Source organism: Dermacentor silvarum, chromosome 4 (genome assembly GCF_013339745.2).
Source record: "Dermacentor silvarum isolate Dsil-2018 chromosome 4, BIME_Dsil_1.4, whole genome shotgun sequence".
In the NCBI taxonomy this organism is placed as follows: Eukaryota; Metazoa; Arthropoda; class Arachnida; order Ixodida; family Ixodidae; genus Dermacentor; species Dermacentor silvarum.
The window spans coordinates 72,907,918-72,930,048 of record NC_051157.2 but is presented as its reverse complement, the minus strand read 5'-3'; the positions used below and the strand labels follow the sequence as shown (position 1 = coordinate 72,930,048).

At 44.9% G+C, this 22,131-nt stretch overlaps 1 protein-coding gene across 1 annotated transcript in view; it reads left to right on the top strand.

Annotated features, from left to right (window-relative positions):
- The first annotated feature begins 14,438 nt into the window (after positions 1–14,438).
- LOC119448696 (dachshund homolog 1) overlaps positions 14,439–22,131 on the top strand; it is a 37,127-nt gene continuing 29,434 nt past the window's right edge. Inside the window, exons 1-2 of the mRNA XM_037711920.2 lie at positions 14,439–14,780; positions 19,134–19,342. Coding sequence (XP_037567848.1) covers positions 14,439–14,780; positions 19,134–19,342 — 551 coding nt within the window. The remainder of the gene's footprint in view (positions 14,781–19,133; positions 19,343–22,131) is intronic.

The following is a 22,131-nucleotide window of genomic DNA, read 5'->3' as shown; positions in this document are numbered from 1 at the left end:
TTGATGGTAAACTATGTATGAAGGAGAAGACTAACACAAGATAAGATTCAGGGCTGGAACAGACACAGTCACTTGACCTTCTTTTGTTTTCATCCGCACGAGAGTAGGCCGGCTGTGCGTACACGCACAGTGCTGCATGCGCGGATTTCTTACGACTAAGTAAGCCTTGAGGCAGTTAGATTATGTCTTGAATTTGAAGATGAACTAAAGTGGAGTTGCTGGGAGAAGGTAAAGGACAGTCTACAGAAATGAAATAAAAGGACAGAACACTGTGAGAACGATCGGCGTCGACAACCTCGGTATGCGTAAAACCTATATAAGTTTCCGTTGTAGCTGTGCTACTGTCAGGTGCATGCCAATTTGTTTTCCCTTTAATAACAGGTCTTCCACATTGCGAGTTTACGCAGAGCTGATTTGCCAAATCTTGGGATAGCTGCCGTATTTATTGTGGGGTTGGCCAGAACATCAAAGCCCAGTACAGTAAAACTTAGGCAGGACTGCAACGCAAAGCTGAGACGCCTGTAACTTACTTAACTAGGCAGAGGTTCAGCAAGATTAAAAGGTTACTTTTTGTTCAAGTGACCTGATTTTTGTTTCGCTGAGTTTGTCACACTTTAGGACGTACATTTTCTCCGATGCGGCACTCGAGCAACAGTTCGGAAAACATTTCGCGGTATTTAGGCTGACGCTGCCAAGATGGTAGCACCCGCAGTACGCCTCATTAAACTTGAAAACAAAATATTCCTCTGATGCCGTCAGAAACATCAAAGCAGACAATTTTTTTTTTACAATGAAAGTTTTACTCTGGTCTAGTTGGTTCATAGCGCTAACGAATATGTCAACGGTACGAAACAAAAAAGAGGCTAGGGCAAGTGTAAAAGCCCATATAACAAAATTCCGACGCAACTCGTCTCGCAATGAATGTAGAGATTATTGCGATTATCTTCGAAGCATTGTAGCAATACACTGCATTGTCGCCACCGACACGCTCCCTGCATTGCAGCCGAACTCGTAGCTCTCTCGCGACTCCCTCTGTAGACGCTACGCCTGAATACATGTGACGTGGATTCGATTCCACACAACAACAGATAAATTTTAAGGATTGGTTTATTGCATTGAAGAGGAGCACATATTCAGTGCCACAGACCAAGCGACCCAAATTGGCGTCAAATAGATCCATTGAAGAGCCGCACGCATCCACTGTGACACACCCAGTGACACACGTTGATCCGACGGTTGGTTTCGAACTCGGTTCACTCAGCAGAACAGTCCGATGCTCTACCCATTGAACCATGGACTTACCAGTGGTCCAAGTTGGCTGAAAGAGGTGAGGCGAGGACAAACGGACAGACGTATACCACAATGTGGGCGAAGTTCCCAAACAATGCTAATCGCATTTAAAACACGCACACGGGCTCCAGCTGCCAGCTCTTCTTTCGTTTCTTCAAGACTGCAATCATACCTGTACCCTGCCGCCGCTGCAAGCATGCCAAGATGAGCTTCAGTGATTTGGCGTTTTCGTTGTCTTTTTATTGCGACCGCAATAAAGTGCTCGAAACTGGGTTTGCCTTGTCTCTCTCCGTCCGTTCTTTCCGTTACTCCGAGGGCGACCGTCAGTCACTTATTGTCTCATCGTCAGGCCACCTCGTTCATCCCTAGACTGCCAACCGCCAAAAGGAATGATTGTCCACAATCAATGGATTCGAACCCTTGTAGCAATGTGCATTTGAAAGTCGGCCGCGCTCACCAATGCAATATCACGCAAGCTTTTTTTGTTGCAGTGAAGCAATGAAGCACATTTCGTAAACGTGCTTAAACAGTCAGTATATATGTAAAAAAAGCAAGAAAATAGCACATTCTGCATTTTCTGCAATTAATTCGAATTAATCAATAAGGTCAACATAATAATACAAAATAAATAAATAAATAAATAAATAAATAATAAATAAATAAATAAATAAATAAATAAATAAATAAATAAATAAATAAATGCACAAGGATATGCTAATTGTCACATAGATACAATATCGCTTTCAGTTAAGGTTATTAAAGCTTGCAGAGCTGATCGCTGTGGTGACGCGTTATATTAGCTTTATACAGAAAACTAAATCATACGCAGAAGACTAATCTTACGGCCGACACCTGGAGCAGTTTGGAACGTTCAAGAATGTTAAAGGTGGAGCCACACTCATCACGCAACCAGCCCCCTGTAACGAGGACGCGCCGATTCTATGTCACAAGAACTGTACATCTCCAAAGTTAGCTCCCTGTACGGCTTGTACAGGGAGCTAACTAATTATTTTTTTATTACTTGAGTCTGCTTCAAATTATGCATACTAAGATTGGCACATCAACAGGCTAGCTGATCTGTGAATTAATTGAATGTCTTGTTGCGACATTGTCTCGCTAGCCCACGTCTCATCGTTATCCAATCACTGGACTCTGTGAAACAAGATCTAAAATTATTTCATTCCTATGAGTAAGTCCCGCTTTTTCTATCTAAACGCACGCAGAGAAATTCTGAACTCTAATAAAAAAATAAGCAGGGCAGAAGTATGCCACGTGCACAAGACGGGAAAAACATAAAGGAACATACAGCGCTAAAACAAACGGAAACAAAACGCGAGCTGAAATTTAGAAACTCATATCGAGTAAAACTATTGAAACTGCGACTAGACTAGCGCATCTGCTAATCACTGCAAAACAGCCACGTCGAGACATTCACCTCCAACAAAGCTATCGGTAAGACGGCTCAGGAAAGATTGGTAAACGACGTTGCTCCATTATCGACAGGCGGTGCTCTCATGGACGGTACACGTCAAAGGGGCGCTTAGCGCTTGGTCGAGCAAGCACAAACCATCGCGTATACCCTCGCCGACGGGAGCCTGACGCCTACACTATAGCGCTCCGAAAAGTTGCGTGCAGTACATGAGAGACTGCAGTAGTGGCTTGTCCAATCAGGAGAGATAAGTAGCGAGCAGATTTGATCATCATCTTACGGTGGGCTGCCTTTTTTTTTGTTTTCTTAAGTTATCTTTATGAAGTTTGAATGTGTATGATAAGAAGGCGACACCGAATGTTTCATTTCGCTTGGGTTTCCGAAAATAAGCGCGGTTTAAGCTACTAATAAATGACAAAAAAAAAGATCCTGTCGAAAATCAATGCATTCCTACACTGCGTCTTATAAAGTCCGCACAACGCTCACTTGAGAACGCACATCCTCAAATGGGAAAACGCAAAATCCATAACACGATCGTCGAGACTCGTACAGCCAGCGTCGCCACACGTACGAGATACGAACTCGTGCTCAAGCAAGAGCCGGGATAAAGCAAACCCAGTGGACCTATCTGTTACTTACGTCGTATCTAAAGATTGGGCTGACGCCGCGTAAGCACCTCAGGCTAATCTCCATTCCCTGCAAGAAAATATTAAAAACAGAAAAAAAAAGAACGCTGCTAGGCAGGGGCATCGAAGAGGTGAGTTTTGTGATCCCCGAGTCTGTATCTGCATATACAAATGATCATATAGTTGTTATTAGGATGCCCAAGAGCAGAAATATTTTAACTGGCGCGTAAGTTGATGGACGAAGCAAGCTCGCACCACAGGCTTGGGGCAGCACTGCATCGAATTAATGAGAGGCAGCTCAAAAGAGCACTTTGAGCCACCAGGTGCTGACTGAAACAGAGGCAGTAAAAAATAAAATAAAGGAAAACCCACTTGGCGTAGGAAGAGAAAGAAAAAGCTACACATATAACAAGGCGCTCAATCATAAGGCTGTGCTGAGTGTGATCATAGGGGCGCGGCGGAGAACGTTACCTTTGCGCAGTCTGTAGGGACACGAACAACGAACGTGTCAATAAGAGGGACTCGAGGAGGGGAACATACCTTAATCTAGCGGCCTCATTCACAGTAATTTCCGGTTGAAGAGCAGAGAGAAAGACCCGAGAGACCTCGAGCAGATTGATTTCCAAAAGCTGGAGTTCGGATAACGGGGATAATTAACGTTACAGTTGCACCGTCTATAGAATTCGTTAGGCCGCACTTGTTTGACGGCAAGAAACGAAGTTCGGGACGATGTTCACATCTCGGGCGCTGGCTTGACACATGCGCCTGTCTTCCGAGATCTCGTTGGTCAAACACGATACCTCATCTCCGGACGATGTGAGGATGGGAAAACGGCGAAAGAGCTCGGCTTCATTCGCTTTAAAGATGTGTTTGAAATTTCAGAAGCGTTTACTTTAGGGCGCAGTGTATTCGTTTTGTTGGTCAAGCAGTTAGTTTTATACACGCCGGCATTGAAACCGTCATTCTTGTGACTCGAGCACTACCTGATTTTCGTGTTACTTAAGCATTAAGCATAGCAGTGTCAACCTCTTTAGAGTTTGTCTCTTTAATGAAGTGGTGAGGGATGACTGATGGCTAGCTATAGCTCCATGATGGAACGGTCGTTGCAGCATTTTTTTTTGTGTGTGTGCGAAACTCAGGGGGCCGGTTAAATGTATTGCTAAGAAAAGGCATATTTGGCCTACAAATCGAACTGCCTGTGTGATGCGTCCGCGATGTGACTTCAACCTTTATTTGCTAAGACCAGAGTAATTATTATAAAGAACTATATCTGGCATTAGTGATTTATGTTTTACATCGTTACAATGAAAGAGATGACTACATAGAAACGTATCAGTTTTCGATTTCAGTTTAGTATGTTTAGTTATTTCTTTCACAAAAACAAAGGAGCAAGTGCTTAAGATTGTGAGGCCTGATAGAGTATCTCGCTTCTGTGGACGTTCTACATGCAGGTGCACATACATTTGATATACGTCGTTTGATAGACATTTTGCACACATTCCGCGACATACATTTTACATTCACGTTGCACACGAAGAACATTCATAGGAAGTTGCACGTTGATTTTATGGACTTCAAGCGCCGCACAAAACGATATACAGGGTTAACTGTATATCGTTTACTTGGGCCAAACTTTTTAAATATGCAAATGCTTCGTAACTGGACAGAACCAAGGTAATGTTGTTTGCCTTCGCTCAGAGACTCAGATCATTTCTTGCATTCTGCCTAATTAGATGATTACTCTTAAAAATTAATCAACTTCTCAATTAATATAATCAGATGAAAAGTGTTAATGAGAAAATTGTAGCACAACATGAAAAAACTACCGATACACTTTTTTTGTTGTTCCATACGTGATACATAAAAGTGTTTTTCCGAGCGTGAAAGAAGCCCGTGAATAACGCAAGATTGCCGCGCGACTGGCCGCTCTAGGCAGGAGCTTGATGTGGGCGAGTTGGTGTAACATATTTGCACATACACGCACTTTGCGTGTATTCGCGGGCATCTTTCATGCTCGGAAAAACACTTTTATGCAGCAGGTATTGAGCAACAGAAAGCTGTATCGGGAGCTTTTTATGTTGCTCTATAATTTTCTCATTGACACTTTTTATCTAATTATAATAATAGAGGAGTTGACTAATTTATTAAGACTAATTATCCAATTAAGCGGAATGCAAGAAATTATCTGAGTACCCCCAAGCGATGGAAAACAACATTACACCTTGGTTCTGTCGAGCTACGCGGCATTAGCATATTTTTAAAGTTTGGCCCAAGTTAACGGAAACACCCTTTATACATTTCATAGCTGCAACGAGAGTTCTCTTTCTTTTCTTTTTTTCTACCAAAAAAGTTCAGATAGCATTGTTACTTGCAGGGAATGTTGTTATTTAGCAGAAATACGGTTGTAGTGTATAAATTGAGGTGCGCAAAAAACAATTTTCAGCTCAACAATATTTAATAACCAATATATGTCATAGCCCAAGTCTTGAAGTCAATGTATTTGTTGTGATGAATGGTTTTCGTATATGTCATTTGCGAAATAGACACTGTGATAAGTAACGGGGCGCGTTAATATGAAGCATATTGTTTTTATACGTAACGGCAATCTATAACGGTATATCTGACTGGCTCGGAACAATGAGTGTGTTTTGAAGAGGTTGTATGTCGATGGGTGTTTTGGTTTACTACGATAGCTTTCAAATATTCGTATTGCCTTTTTTTATTTTTGCAAAGTGATATTTCTGTAATTATTTGTGGCAGTTGTTCCTCAAATTATTATACAACCATAGTTTTCCGCTAAAAATAGCCTTAAATTGCTTTTCAGTGCCTTAGGGGAACACTGTTATTGTTTGTGTTCACACAGCCTACAATTTTACTAAGTTTATTTACTAATCTTTTGCTTTGAGTATTTATTTATTTATTTATTATTTATTATTATTTATTTATTTATTATTTATTTATTATTTATTTATTTATTTATTATTATTTATTTATTTATTTATTTATTTATTTATTTATTTAGAAAACACCTTACGTGTTCTGCATAGGGCATTGAGTAAGGCGGCATCACAATAATAAGCAGTAAACGATCAATAGGGGCAAAAGTACCAAACGAGAACTTCAGTACCTACATACGTTTGTACAAAAGAAAAAAGAGGAAAAAAAACATCGAAGCACATGCGTGGACGTGGATATGCACCACAGAAGAGTAATTGCAACAAATTATTTACAAAACAAAAAAGGACACCCCCACATGCAAAGCTACAAATAATAAACACACAAAATGAAAAGCACGCTAAGGTGAAAAGCACGCATACGTGATCGCGGAACGTTTCACGATCTGTTGCGGAAACAACTTCCTCGGGAAGACCATTCCAATTACATATGGCACGAGGCAGAGTATATAAATTTAACTCGCGTGTCTTTCGGGAAAATGCGCTTGAAGCTCAGATCATTATGTAATAGCGATGACATGCATGCAGAAGTTTCAAGGGTAGCGTGCATGGTCTATATCAACGTGTTTGTTAAGTACAGACACAGCACAGCGATTGTACGACGAGTTTCCAAACATTGCAAAGAGGTATATTAAGGTTAATTGTGTTATGGTTAATTTGTAATTAAGGTTAATTTGTGTTATGCCAGAGTTGACATTATAGTTTCGGGAAATATACCGGGCAGCTGTATTCTGTATGCATTCAACCATGCTAGTTAAGTCACTTTCATATGGTTACCATGCAGACGACGCCAATTACACCTGTGGGTGCACAAATGTTCAGGTATGCTAACGAACCAAGCGTTTTCGATGCAGTAGCGCAGATGGGGGCGATACGTAAAGACCAAGAAAGGTTAGCTGTAAGATTGACGGCCAAGGTATTTGTAGGATGTGGCATGGCGCGCAGCCATGTTATTTAAGCTGTAGGAAAATATGGAACTGGTATGCTTACGAAAGAACGAGAGTATTTTGCATTCGGATCAATTGAGAAACATTTTCCAGGCATTACACCAATTGTCAAATTTGTCAAGGTCATGTTGGAGGGCTGTTTGGTCCTTAGTGCGATTAATTTCGGGATAAACAATGCAGTCGTCAGCAAAAGTTTGCATGCTAGAGGAAAGTTTGGCAGGTAAATTGTTCATGTATATTAGGAAAAGTAGAGGTCCTAAGACACCCCCCTGGGGTGCACCAGATGTGACACCAGAAGTAGAAGAGGAACAGTTGTTAAGCGCAGTAAATTGACGGCGAAGTGATAAAATGTTCCGAAGCCATGATAGTGTTAGTAAGTCAATACTTAGAGAAGATCATTTAGAAATAAGACGGCAATAAGCAAAACGATCAAATGATTTTCAAATGCCAAGAAAAACGGCATCCATTTGTTGACTGTTATTCATATTAAAATTTACATCAATGGCGAATTCTTGTAATTGTGTTTCGCAAGGGAGGCCCTTCCTAAAGCCATGTTGTTTCGTAAGGAAATGATTCGTTTCAAGGTGCCCATCAATGTGCTAGGCGATTATGTGCTCGGGTCTTTTGCATGAAACGCATGTCGATGATATTGGGCGGTGGTTTTCATAGGTAGCTTTCAGGCGCGTGTTTATTTCCATTTTCAAAATGAGGACAAAGTTCGCGATGTTCCAGTTAACGGGTAACACACCAGACAATAAAGACTGCTTGAAGATCTGATACAAAAGTGTACTCAAAGTAGACACAGTATTTTTTAAAGACTATGTGTTAATACTATCAATACCACAGGTGGGTGATAGTTTTAGGTTAATAATGAGTAGGGTTCTGCGTTTTCGGATAAATTTGCAAAACTGCAAAAAACACTAACCAGTAAAATCTTACCGTGTTACCTTGACCAAGTTTAGCACGTGGTCAAGGTCCGTCTGTAAAGCTGGTTGGTCAGAGGCGTTTGTAACGATGCGATAGATACTCGTAATGCAGTCCTCAGCAAAAGTGCAGATGCGGGAGGATACGTGTTGAGGCAGATCGTTTATATACAGGGCGTTTCAGCGAACATGTTCAAAACATTTTGAAGGTTGCCTGTGGCAGATTGCACAATTCTTGTTGATGAGCTGGTCTGCTCGAAGAAGCGGACATTACTTGCACAACAAACGAAAATTCCTAATCAACCAATTAAGCAAAATTCTCTCATTCAGTTTTTGACTAATTAACTTATGGCCCATATTGCAAAAAGTCGTTTTATGCATTGAAGCACAAAAGTAACTGGAACGCCAATGCATTTCTCCGCAAAGTTCGGGAATTAATATATCGAAATTGCTGTCATCCTAAGAATTCGTTCTAAGTGGATCCTTGCGAATTCCACGGCTAGAATTTGTAAATTGCAATAAGGGCCATAAGGTAGTTAGTTAAAAATTTAATTAGTGAATTTTTGGCAATTAGTCGATTATGCATTTCAGTTTTTTGTGCAAGTAATGTCCACCTCTTCGAGTAGACCAGCTCATGAACTAGAATTGTGCTGTTTGCCACAGCCAACTTCTCAAAATTTTTGGAAGTGTTTGCTGAAACACCTTGTATATAAAGAATAAAAGGGGCTTGAGTACGGGTCCTTGAGAAACACCTGACGTTACTGAGAAGGAATCAGAGCTGTTGTTGTTAATACAACGATTGTGGACGGTCATGAATTCTTTGGCCCATGCAAGAATGTCAGAATGTATGTTCAACTGACTAAGCTCTAGTATTGGTCGTTGGAGTGGAATTTTATCAAACTCTCGCAAAATCTAAAAAGATGGCGTCCGTCTGCAGATAACTATCGATATTAGCATGTACAACGTGCAGAAAGGTGGCCACTTGTGTTTCGCACGACAACCCCTTTTGAAATCCTTGCTGTGAAGAACTAAAGAAGTGGATCGAGTCCAGCAAGTTCGTGATGTGGGAGCAAATGACGTGGTCCATGTTAAAGAGATAGGACGGTAATTTGTAGGTGAGTCATTGTCACCTGTTTTGTAGATAGAAACTAGCTTTCCTATTCGCTTTTTTTTAATTTCTCAGGTATGCAGGCGGTAGCAAGGGACTGTGGGTATAACAAAAATAGGTAAGCAGCTTAAATGAATTTGGTATAGTTCTAAATTTTGAGTTAATATTGTCTATACCAGGTGAGGACGACAGCTTAATATTTTTAATCTGGGATTATATAGTGCAAATATAGAGTACAATTGACGACATTGTTGGACGAATGAGAGGAAACAGAAAAATAAAACCTCGTCGGATTCGTTAGTGAGATTTACACTGCGCGTGCTGTGAGGATTAATTACCCCCCTCCCTAAAAAAACTTCCTAGGATTGTTTTCTAATAGTTTAGGCATATGAACATGAAATAATGTATATCTTGCGCAACAAATTGCTGCTAAGCAAGCTCTCTCATCGGCATAGTATTTTAGTATTTCTCCCACGCGTGCGCCTAGGTTTTAAAGTTTGCTGCGCGAAAAAGACGTTTTTTTTTATTTTCTAATCTATTAGGGACTTGGTAAACTATGGCTTTTGAATGCTCGCACGAAAGGTAATTTTATGAAAGCACTTACTTGTTAGCTCGTTTATCTTGCTTTTGTATAGAATCAAATTATCATTAATGAATTAGTATGTTGAAGTTTGCTTCAAAAATTGGAAGGAACCTAATAATTTGTTCTAACTACATAATCATCTATCTCTTAGAGACGAGTAGCCTTTTTGAGTTCTGGCGTGGCGCCGTCATGAACACAAATACAGCGTGAATAACCTTATGGTCATTGATTTCTTCGAGGTAAGTAATTGACGAGAGGCTTTCGGGATTGTTTGTTAGTATTAAATTCAACGTGTTTGCCGATTCCTGTGTGATGCGTGGTGGTTCTGACGCTGTTTGCGTGAGGTTAGAATTAAGGAAAACGTCAACAAAATTAGTTGCTGGTGCTTATTTGTTTCTTCATTTAGATGTGAAAACATGGGAAGGTAGGTGACGTCAGAGCCGGCTATCCCAAAATCCCAAATTCGTTACTCAAGCAACAATAAAAAAGTAAAAGAAAGAAGAAAGCACAAAACAAAAATCACGATATTCGCACGATTACAAGCCCACAAGTATTGTCTCGTCTAAGGGAACTAGCACCGAAAGCACAGTCCAGTAACTATAGGATGGTCACTCGTTACACAGGAGCGTAGGAGACAACCCAAGTCTCTTCATATATACGTGAGGATACCACGACCGGGATATCAGCTCGTTAAAGAAGAAGCACAATGTAGCAGACTAAACAGTAATGTCGCTTATGTAATGTAAACAGTAACGGCCTGAATAATCGTGAAGGGCACTCACGGCACGCCTTTGGTTATCAGGCCATGACCACTGGCCAAGCACTTTGCTTACTGTAATAGTACGTACATACACCTGTCAAAGATGTTCAAACGGTGGCGCAGATGAAACCGCTGTTGGTCATATCGAGGACATTATACGATAATGTGCTCCTCTGAAGCATCGCAGTAATCACAGTAACTACATTATATTTTACAGTGTAAGCTGTTATGGGCTCATTCCAATAGCCGTTTCTTGTCGCGATGATGCCGCCGCCGCCCCGTAGCCGCTATCGCCGGAAATGCGAAAAAAAGTACCCGCTCTCCGCCGGGATCGAAGCCAGGCCCGCAGCGTGGGAGTCGGATACTTCACCACTGAGCACATTATCAGTGGTGGAGTATAGGCACGCAGTGCATAGGCACGCAGCTGCCTATGCACTGCGTGCATAGGCAGCTGCGCGCCGACGACCCGAGCCTCCGCCAGTATGGTGGTGCCATCTAGTTAACGTTCCTGCAACCACCGCGTGCGACGAGATGCGATTCAGGCGCGATGCGATTCAGACGAGGCGCGCAATCAACGCTATCCCGATGTTAGATGTGCGCCACGTATTCTGGGTACCTCTTCGGTACACGTTATGGCGTCTCCTCGCAAGGTACGAACCGCTGCTCAAGAAGCGAATCGTAGAGCTACGTGCGCGGCTACAACCAGGCATCATCGGGCTCAGCAGACTGCTGTGCAGAGAGCATTAGAAGCCGCAGCTCGCCGTCGACGCCGACGGCGGGCGGACAGTTCACATCGTTCTCGTCAAAACCGAGGCGAAGACACTTTGCCGCGAAGACCTTGTTGTGCGTGGTGCCGAAATTGGAGCTACTCTTGCGCCGCTCAACCAGCTTACGCTGTGACTGTGCTGCGTGTGCCGCGCAGGGATGTGACTTTTTCTCATCACAAGATGAACGTCGCCACATTGCAGTTACTTCTGCGTTACTTACTAAGAAAACCTGGAAACCTGGATGCACTGTAGCAAGCTAGCTTAGGATGTTAATAAGTTTATATGGAAAGTCTGGGGTTATGATGGGGTAGTCTACATCAAACGTCCCACATGACTGCTTCTAGTGTTGAGCGAAATAATAGCCATAACCAGACTCAACGTTAATAATGCAACATGACAGTTGTTGGTGCGCAGCGATGAGAGCGCCCCTCCCCCCCCCCTCCCCCTCCCGCCTCGCGAGCCTTTGAAAAGGTCGTACCGATACATAGGTTGTCCCAGCTAACGTTAGCGTAGCTGTACGACGACAAAAATAGAAAATTTTAAGAAAACACTACTGTGTTCGGTTGTCAGAACTTTGGTGACCGAACACTGTAGGTCTTATAGCTGTATCTTGCACGGTCCTTTATAAAAAAAATCGGGGTAGCTTACACTAGTGGCGCAAGGCTAAAGACACAGCGGAGCTGATCGGTATCGTTCGTTCTCGGCTTCTCTCACGTCGGGATCTTCTCGAAGCCGACGCTTTCTCTCCCGTTCCCTAGCATTCTCTCGCTGGACGTACTTGGGGTCTTCGGCTCGCCGTCGTCGTTTTGCAGCGGCTTCTTCGGCTAAGCGTGCTGGGTCCTATCGGCGTCGACGCAGGCAGTTTCGCTTAAGGCTGATTCACACTAACCCGACACGGCACCAATTTTAGGTCTGCCGACTGTCGGCGACAGCGTTTTCCTTCCTTTAAACCGTTGGTCACAGCGTTTTCCGTCCTGTAAACTGTTTGTGTCATCAGTCGGCAGACCAAAGTCGCTCTCATGTCGGCGTAATGTGGATCAGCCTTTAGTAGCGCGCCGCGATTCTTGGTAAGCGGCTTCTTCCTCGGCAGTTCGAACCTTCCTTGGTCTCCCCATGTCTACGTCTGGCGCGCCGCCACCGCGCACCGGCCTTCATACGGAACGAAGGAGCGCATTCACAGTTGGCCGTGACGTCACGTCTGACTCGCGGCGCATGCGCAGTAGTGCGCAGCTGGTGGCGAAGTTGTTTAGCGAAGTGGGGCGAAAGCTATGCACAGTGTACGAGCGGCGAGCGCAGACGCACCGGGATGACGTCACGACGCATGCGCTTTAGCGCGCAGCTAGCGGGAGCTCGGCGGAGCCGTGTCTGTGTCGGGCGAAGCGAGCGCGCACCTGCGCCGGCGGCTACTAGGCAACGCGAGGTGACGTCATAGCTCGGCACAGTTTTTTCGCGGACGACTAACGGAATTACGGATAGCTTAGACAGCTTCGCTGTTAATATTTTTTTTTTTCGTTGAACAGCTTGGCTAACGTTAGCCGGGACATACGGTAGATTAAAGTTCGGCGAGACAGCTAAAACTTCCGCGTCGCTGACGGCATTAGTCAGCCATGTTTCTGTCAATATCCAAAGAATACTTGTGGATCACAAGACAAGGTTAGACACGACCTCTCGCTTGGGCATTAAGCGGCGTATATTCGAAAAGATGACGGAAAGAGAGAGTTGATTTTGAGGGATGGTACTGGTACGACGAGGTGTTTTCGGATTACGACGGGATTGTTAGGCGATATACTCTACTCTTTGCCCCAATGCGTAAAATGCATAATATTTTGATCACATGAAAGGCATTTTTAACGTCAAGGAAAGTGGTACAAATTTGCTTTATGCAAACGCAAGAAGCTGTTTTCGATCATTCCGGACCGATCGAAAAATATTCACCCACAATAAACTCGGCTCCCCTGAATGTACGACCACTTGAAAGCATTGCGTTTTAGTTTTATGAAAAGCGAACTTAACTATGATGGGTCGGCGTTTGATGTCACTGTATTTACTAAGAGGAAAGAAAATGGGAAAGGGGAAGAAAGAGGAGACAGGGTAAATGTAATTTAGAACATAGTCAATGCCACGCTGAATTTTGAGCGTGAATACGCGATAGCCTGAGCGAAATCTCTTTGGTCCGACGTGCAAGCCGTTAAACGCTTCAAGTTTGACACCAGCTGCCTGTTGCTGCCGTTTGCCTGTTGGACTAACTCTAATCTACAGTAATTTTTCGTTGCAGGCAACCACGTCAGTGTGATCGAAACAAACGTGGCCCCGACACCACACGTGCATCATGGTAATTTCGGCCCCGAGCGTCCTTACTCAAACTTCCGCTTCCCCTTTTTGTTTCCATCTTAGAGCACACGAACGGCTAAGACGGGCAATTCAGCCGCCCTCTTTTCCGGGAGCATCCGCCTCCTATCCAGCTCCTCGATACGGCCGCCCCGAATGAGAAAGATAAGAAGGGGAGAGAGAGAGAAGAGGCACGCTCCAGCATCTCGCCATCATTCCGTGGCGGGACAGCCGCCCCTCAACTTTGCCGACGCTCTTCGAGAGAGAAAGGGTGGCAGATAGAAGAACCCCCGACTGCGAGCGCGAATGACGACTGGTCGCTTTCCTTCTCTCCCAATGGACGGCGCTCGAACGGGACGGACTGCGCCTCTACCACGGTACGACAACATCGGATTTCGTCTCTCCCTCTGCACCGGCGGAGCTCGAACTCTTGGACGCGGAGCATCCCTGTGAGAGCGTCTCCCTCCTTCCCTAACGAAGGCCCGCGCGGGACGGCGAACATCCCTACCGGGAGGAGAAGGAAAGGAAACGGTGGGGGGGATCCCGCGCGCCCCGCCCCTGGGCCGGCCCCACCGCCACGCGCACACACGCGCGCAGCCAAGCCGCGGCTCCGAACCCCGGGCCCGCCGCCGCCACCACACGTGCCGCCCGCCCGCCCGCCTCGAAGTTTTCGCCGCCGTTGCCGCTGCTGCTGTTGCTGTGAGTGTCGAGCGCTCGGCGCCGATGGAACCCACGGGCCACGCCGCCGTCGCCGCTCCTGTGGACCTGTCGCGCTCTGCCGCGCCGGCGGGTCTGAGCGCACCCGGTCTGAACGGCTCGGTTCCCGCGGGGACGCTAAACGCGCCGGCACTGAGCGCGGCGGGGCTGACGACGCCTCCCGGTTTGGCCGGCGCCGGACTGAGCCTGCTGCCGAGCCTGTACGGCCGTGCCGGAGGCGCCGGTGACTACGGTGTGCCGGCGAGCAGCGGAGGGGACGCGACCGAGTGCCGCCTGGTCGAGTACCGCGGCGAGCGAGTGGCGGCCTTCGTCCAGCGGAGCGGGGAGCTGCTCCTGTGCCTGCCACAGGCAAGCGAGACGAATGTCACGTGACAATCGCGTCAGCAGTCGGAGTAGATAACGAAAGAGCTAGCCACCCACTTAAAGGGACTCTATACAACACAACGATCACCCAATTCCTACTTTCGAAATATCCCTAATGTTTCGTTGGCATACGTGCGTCGGTGCCCAGAAAGTGTAATTGACGATAAAAACAACGGCAAGGTTTTCTTGAACAGGGGTACGCAAGATTCATGCTGGTACTTGGGGAAAAAAGAAGGGAAACCAGCCTGTTTCGCCCACGAATTGCAGAGTTTGGCGGCCATTGTGCTTACAGCACGAAAACGGCTGTTAAATTGTTAAATACCATCATCATCATCATAATCACCATCATCATCATCCTATATTTATGTCCACTGCAGGATGAAGACCTTTCCCTGCGATCTCCAATGACCCCTGTCTTGCGCTAGCCAATTTAAACTCGAGCCTCAAAATTTCCTAATTACATCACCCCACCTAGTTCTCTGCCGTCCACGACTACGCTTCCCTTCTCTTGGTATCCATTCTGTAACTCTAATGGTCCACCGGTTATCCATCTTACGCATTACATGGCCTACCCAGCTCCACTTTTTTCTCTTAATGTCAGTTAGAATATCGGCTGCCCCCGTTTGCTCTCTGATCCACACCGCTCTCTTCCGGTCTCTTAACGCTAGGCCTAACATTTTTCGTTCGATCGCTCTTTGTGCGGTCCTTAACTTGTACTAGAACTTCTTTGTTAACATCCAACTTTCTGCCCCTTATGTTAGCACCGGTAGAATGCAATGATAGTACATTTCTCTTTTCAACAACAGTGGTAACCTCCCAGTCAAGATTTGGCGATGCCTGTCGTATGCACTCCAACCCATTTTTTATTCTTCTGTCAATTTCCTTCACATGATCAGGGTCCCCTATCAGTAATTGACTTAGATAAACGTACTCTTTTACAGACTATAGAGGCTGACTGGCGATCCTCAATTCTTGTTCCCTTGCAAGGTTATTGAACATTATGTTTGTCTTCTGCATATTAATCTTCAACCCCACTCTTACACTTTCTAGCTTAAGGTCCTCAATCATTTGTTGTAATTCGTCCCTCATTGTTGCTGAATAGAACAATGTCATGTGCAAACCGAAGGTTACTGAGCTATTCGCCGTTGATCCCCACTCCTAAGCCTTTCCTGTCTAAGAGCTTGAATACTTCTTCTAAGCATGCAGTGAATAGCATTGGAGAGATTGTGTCTCCTTGCCTAGCCCATTTCTTGATAAGTAACTTTCTGCTCTTCTTCTGGAGAACCAATGTACTGTGGAATCCTTGTAGATATTTGCCAAGATATTCACGTATGCCTCCTGAACTCCTTGATTACGCAATGCCTCATGACTGCTAGTGTCTCTACTGAATCAAATGTTCTTTTGTCATAATCAATGACAGCCATAAAAACAGGTTGATTGTACTCCGCAGATATCTCGATTACCTGATTGATGACATGCATATGATCCATCGGAGAATATCCCTTCCTGAAGCCAGCCTGTTCTCTTGGTTGACTGAAGTCAAGCGTTGCCCTGATTCTATTGAAAATTATCTTGGTGAGTATTTTATACAATACTGAAAGCAAGCTAATGGGTCTATAATTCTTCAATTCTTTAACGTCTCCCTTCTTATGGATTAGTATAATGTTGGCGTTCTTCCAGCTCTCTGGTACACTTGAACTTGTGAGGCATTGCGTATAAAGGGCCGCAAGCTTTTCAAGCATGATATCTCCTCCATCTTTGATTAAATCAACTGTTATTCCACCTTCTCCAGCAGCTTTTCCCCTGGTCATGTCTTTCAAGGCCCTTCTAACTTCATCGCTAGTTATAGCAGGAGCTTCTGTATCCGGTTCCTCACTATTTCGAATGAAAGTAGCTTGGCTGTTTTGGGAACTGTAGAGGTCAGTATAGAATTCTTCCGCTGCTTTTACTATGTCGTCGAAATTGCTGATGATATTACCATGCTTATCTTTCAGTGCATACATCTTGCCTTGTCCTATGCCAAGCTTTCTTCTTACTGATTTCATGCTGCGTCCATATTTTACGGCTTCCTCAATCTTTCCCACGTTATAATTTCGAATATCCCTTACTTTCTTTTTGTTGATCACTTTTGACAGTTCAGCGAATTCTATCTGATCTCTTGAGTTTGACACTTTCATGCTTTGTCGTTTCTTTATTAGGTCCTTTGTTACTTGGGAGAGATTACCTACTGGTTGCCTTGGTGCCTTACCTCCCACTTCAATTGCTGCCTCTGAGATCAGCCTAGTTAAATAGCATAACGAGCTTCAAATGATGAGAGCGAGCGTAGCCGCAGACGCTTCTGTGTGCCCGATTGGCACAGCATCAGATATTTTTTTTTTAATTCTCGGAAGTGGTCAACGTCATGAGGTGCCGACAATGAAGAAAACCATAGTGGTGGAGACGGCGAAGTGGCCCTACTGAAGGTGGTGCACGTCGTGCGCTAGTAAATGCTAGAGTGCAAGCCTGGTTCCACCGTGTGGTGTAGCACAGCTCGTCCAACTAAGGGTATGGAGTGATGATGGAAGGAGGGCAAGAACAGGGGCATAGGAATGATTTCGCTCAAGAACTGATCTAATAGGTATGTAGGGTGTAAGTATGGCCTCAACGCCAGGTACGACTTGACAAACCCGTGTTTTGTTTTTGTTTTTTTTCTCCCATAACTACCACTTTCACAAGTCAATATAACTGAATATAAAGTGATATTACTTTAAATTTCTCACTACCTTCACATCCGTGTTGTAAAGCGAATGCTGTTGTGGCCCGAACCGTGTTTTGCCGCAGTCAAGCAAAGCTCAAGATGCAGGTGTTAATAGACTTGCGAGAGACCACCGGCACAGTGAAATCAAAAGCCGACGTGTGACCGTGTGGTCTATTCAGCAGCTTCGATCAAGGGAACTTGACAAAATCAGAGTGTACGTCGCGTTCTGCAAGAAATACTGTATGAAAATCTGTCCTTAAAAGGCTATAATGGGTGAACGAAAACATAGGTGAACAGATAAATAAATAATACTGCGCTTACTCCTAACACGCTCGTTCTCATTGAATATGAAGCGGAAATGGCCCACCTTAAAAACATCGCCATAATATTTGTAGGTTGTTACTCTCTGCGATAAACTTTCTTTCTTTTGCGGAGATTTATAGTGCGCAGAAATCCACATACACCACTGTAACAAAATAATTTCATAATTATGTAACATTGAGCAAGTCATAGTCTATTTTACACGCAGAATGGCCGCAACTGATGCTGAAAGCCACGTGAAACAATCTCATTCGCAACTTCACACGTTTTCTCTTCTGTTCGGACTCGTTCAGTTAACGCTAAAGCGTGAAGTGAAATAAACTGTTTCTTTTCATAGGTTTAGGTTTCCACCAAATGACAATACCACCAGGGCTGCAATCAATCAATCAATCAATCAAGTAATCAATCAACCAATCAATCAACTTTACTCAGCGGCGAATATACCATCGAACTTCTCGCCTGATAGAACAATAACCAGATTTTTCTTCCAGTATTCGAACACACAATTCAGTAGCTATCTTTATTGGAAACACACCATTCAGTAGCTCTCTTTATTGGAAACGACACGGGTCGTACTTCCCACGCGGACAAGCAGATACTCATTTCACACTGGCGATCTTGCAAGCGATTGAGGTTAAAGCAAAAACCACGTAGAATGCATTAACAGGCCCGTGATTCCAGGGCTGGCATGGTCAGACGCGGTGATTCCGCGCATGGGTGCGTCGTAAAGTGTTCCACGCGGTTTCCAGTTTTAATTTCTATTCCGTTCTTATTGCTTATTCTTACCGTGTTATAATGGTCGATAAATCAACGTGCGACGCTTGTGGATCTGAAGAAATCATCGAGCACTAGATTGCTGCACATCTGCCCTCAGTACTACGTCTAGTGCATGCCTCTACAGACGGCACTAAACCGGCTATACTTCGGAACCTTTACCGAGACGAAAATGCTTAGACCGTGGCCGCATCCATCCCTGGCGTAGAAAGATATTCGTGCGCTGCTGCAGTTTTTGACGTACACTGACTTCAATGATTGTTTATAGTCCTGTGCATCCTTCCACGTGTACGCCGTGTTCACTCTCTCCCCTTCTTCATCTGTCCTTAACCCTTACCACCAATGAAGGGTAGAAAACCGAGTGATCGTCAAGTTGACCTTTCCTCTCCTTGCTTTCTTTCGCTCTCTCTTGTTTGTTCAATCTACCGTTGAGCAAGTGCAGGGCTCTGATGACGCAAAATCCCTCTCATAAGTGCTGCTGCAAATCCTCTTCTACCGTGCTGCAGGCATTCGAGCTGTTCCTGAAGCACTTGGTGGGCGGCCTGCACACCGTGTATACCAAGCTCAAGAGGCTCGGCATCAGCCCCATCGTGTGCAACGTGGAGCAGGTGCGCATACTACGGGGACTGGGTGCAATACAGCCCGGCGTAAACCGCTGCAAGCTGCTCGCGTGCAGGGACTTCGACGCCCTCTACCGTGACTGCACCACTGCCAGGTAGGCACGGCACATCGTTTAAGGTTGTCCTGATGCATGCCAGAGCCTTCACGCCGAGTGAGCAGGAATCGAATTCACATAGTTTTTTTTTTTTTTTTTTTGCGTAAGAGCTGTTTGCCATTGACTGGCCGCGTTCACTAAAAACATATCTGACGTCATGATTGGCTGGAATCTCCTCTCACGAACAGTCCTAGCGTAAGAAAATTTTTAGCATTACATGCCCAAATTCATGCCCTCGAAAGCGCCAAAAAGGCGCTGTGATATATGAGTCAACTTCCAACTCAGCACATCTACATCTGAATATTCGACTTGACAACATTAGTGTATGAATAAGAAGACATTAAATTTTAAAGTGAAGCTTGTTTTGCTTCGCTTTTTGCTGATTCTGTATCAATTGCCGCTTATGTATCTGTCGAAAATCCAGCTTAAGCACTTGGAAATCGTCCGCAGGAAGGCTCATATCGTTTGGCTTTGGATGTCCTCCAACTGGCTTCAAACACGAAAGTGCCACACGAAGCCGAATGTTCACCGCTGCATTTTCTAGCTTCTCAAGCGTTGCTGACTCAAATCCTTCGTCTCAGAGAGCCTGCCTCCAGAAACGCCTTTCTCTGAAGATTATGCGGCAGCCTTTGATCTCCTCTTCACGATGCCTTAAGTGGTCTACGCATCCGCGTCTTCAAATGTCTCAAGAGAAGACGTCAAGTTGGTAAACCGTGGTCCTTCACTGATATCACTCGGACTTCAACATTCGCTAGCTCCACCACAACCGCTCGGTTCCCTCTGCAGAACGCCAGTCCTTGATGTTGGAGCACTTGGACACTGCTTACGGATGCCGCCTAGAAGTCTACAGTGACACATCAGTAAATACAGACGCTGGCCAAACCATAGCTGCACACTGGATTCCTTGGTGCTACATGGTTCGATTGTCCAGTCTACCCAGTCTTATTATCAAATGCAGTATGTACCGCCATATTCAAAGCCCCGCAAACTTAGAATTCGACCTCCTCGGGACGTTGTCGCTAACGAATTTTAAATCTGTGCTTCCAGAAACTATGTCATAGACTTTGTTCCAACAAGTTTTGTCGGCAGTCGCTGGTGCTGATTAATTAGCTCGGCTGGAGAAGTTCTTTAATATCACATTCCTGCGAGGACCTCTCGAGGTTCTAATACCAACCGTCTATCCTATCCTGACGGCCAGATGAGGCAACACCGAGGAATGGACTCCAGAATGCAGCAGAACAGTGCACCTTCTCTGACCAGTATACGTCCGAGTAAATCTGCAGGTAGGTGCCGGTATGCCGCGTCGAAATGGTCATGAAACAATGCGCAAGTTTCCACTGGTGGAACGGGCCATGCATTCACGATACTTCTATTCCGGAGACTGTTTCTTTATTGGCTTGAGCCCGTGCGCTCTCCCACACATGATAGCGATCCGTGAGATGACGAGACAATGCACCATCGCGGTAATGACCAAATGCAGACTACAACAGAAGGTGCTTAACTGGGCTGTAACGGGGGAGCAGTGAGATTAGGACTTCTTTCGCCCGCAGTGGTCACTCGGTGGCTATGGCGCTCATGCTGACCACGAGGTCACGAGTTCAATTCCTGACCGCGGCGGGGCCTCATTACAAAGAGACTTCTTCAAGCAGCTAGGGTGGGCCAACTAGTTGTCAAACATTTGTATGTAGAAAGCCGAGCACCTGCTAGGTAATGAGCGCAGAATCGAAAGGGAAGTGAGAATGGGCGCTGACTTTCAGGGGTGGGATCGCTGAGCCGAAAGGAGCTGTACAAGTAGGCCGGAACGCCTAGGTGATGGAGAATAAAATGTTCCGTTTGGTTCATCACTTTTCTGCTTACACTGATTTGAGAAAAATCCAAAGCCTGAGCGAAGACCCTTTGCAATGTTTTTGTCTTTCCGACAATGACACCAGCGGCAATTTCTCTAGCACAAGGAAAAGTTCCATTAGAGTACAGTTTGTACTCATTCGGTGTTTTCATTTCGTCGCATACACATGTCAAAAGTCTTAGCTGCCTCTCGAGCACGTATTTAATTACTGTTTTTCAAAGATACATGCTTTGTATATACGCTTGTGTATTACGTTCTTAAATAACGCGTAAAAATTTACGTATTTATGTGAACACGGGCCTAGAAGCTCACAAAACATTTCTATTGCAAAACCTCTTGCTCGTTTGCCGACGTTTGTGCGCCTGCCGCTTATGATAGCGATAAACCACATAACTAGACGATTGCTGCGGCGTCAGCCAATCGCCGAATGCGCTCATGTATAAACTTTTGAGAACGTGAGCCTTGGTTTCCGTCGCTACTATTCAAGCAGTATCCCAGACAAGTTTTGTTGAAAATGTTCTCCGGCAGCGGGAACTAAACCGCTAACCTGGTTGTCTCACAGTATTTCGCTGGGCCTGTTGGGGCATATCGACCAGTTCGGCCGGCATAATGTTACACGTCTAAGGCAAGGTTCTTGTTTTCTTTATGGCGTGCTGTCATTAATGTGTAACGTTATGCTACAGAACGTGACTGTCTGCGCCGGTTATAACCCATTCGGCATGCTAACCACTGCGACACTACCGCATGTTGATTGCTGCATTCATAACGTGCACGATTACCTAACAGAAAATTTCCTACTCACAAAGTTTCTCTTATGCAAAATCATTTCTTTATTGATCGAAAACAAGATGGTCAATGTGGCGAAAGCCAATCGCAGACGACACTTACGTATATTAAGTTTCAAGAATACGCGAGCCCATGGGATGGTAGGAGTTTCTATACA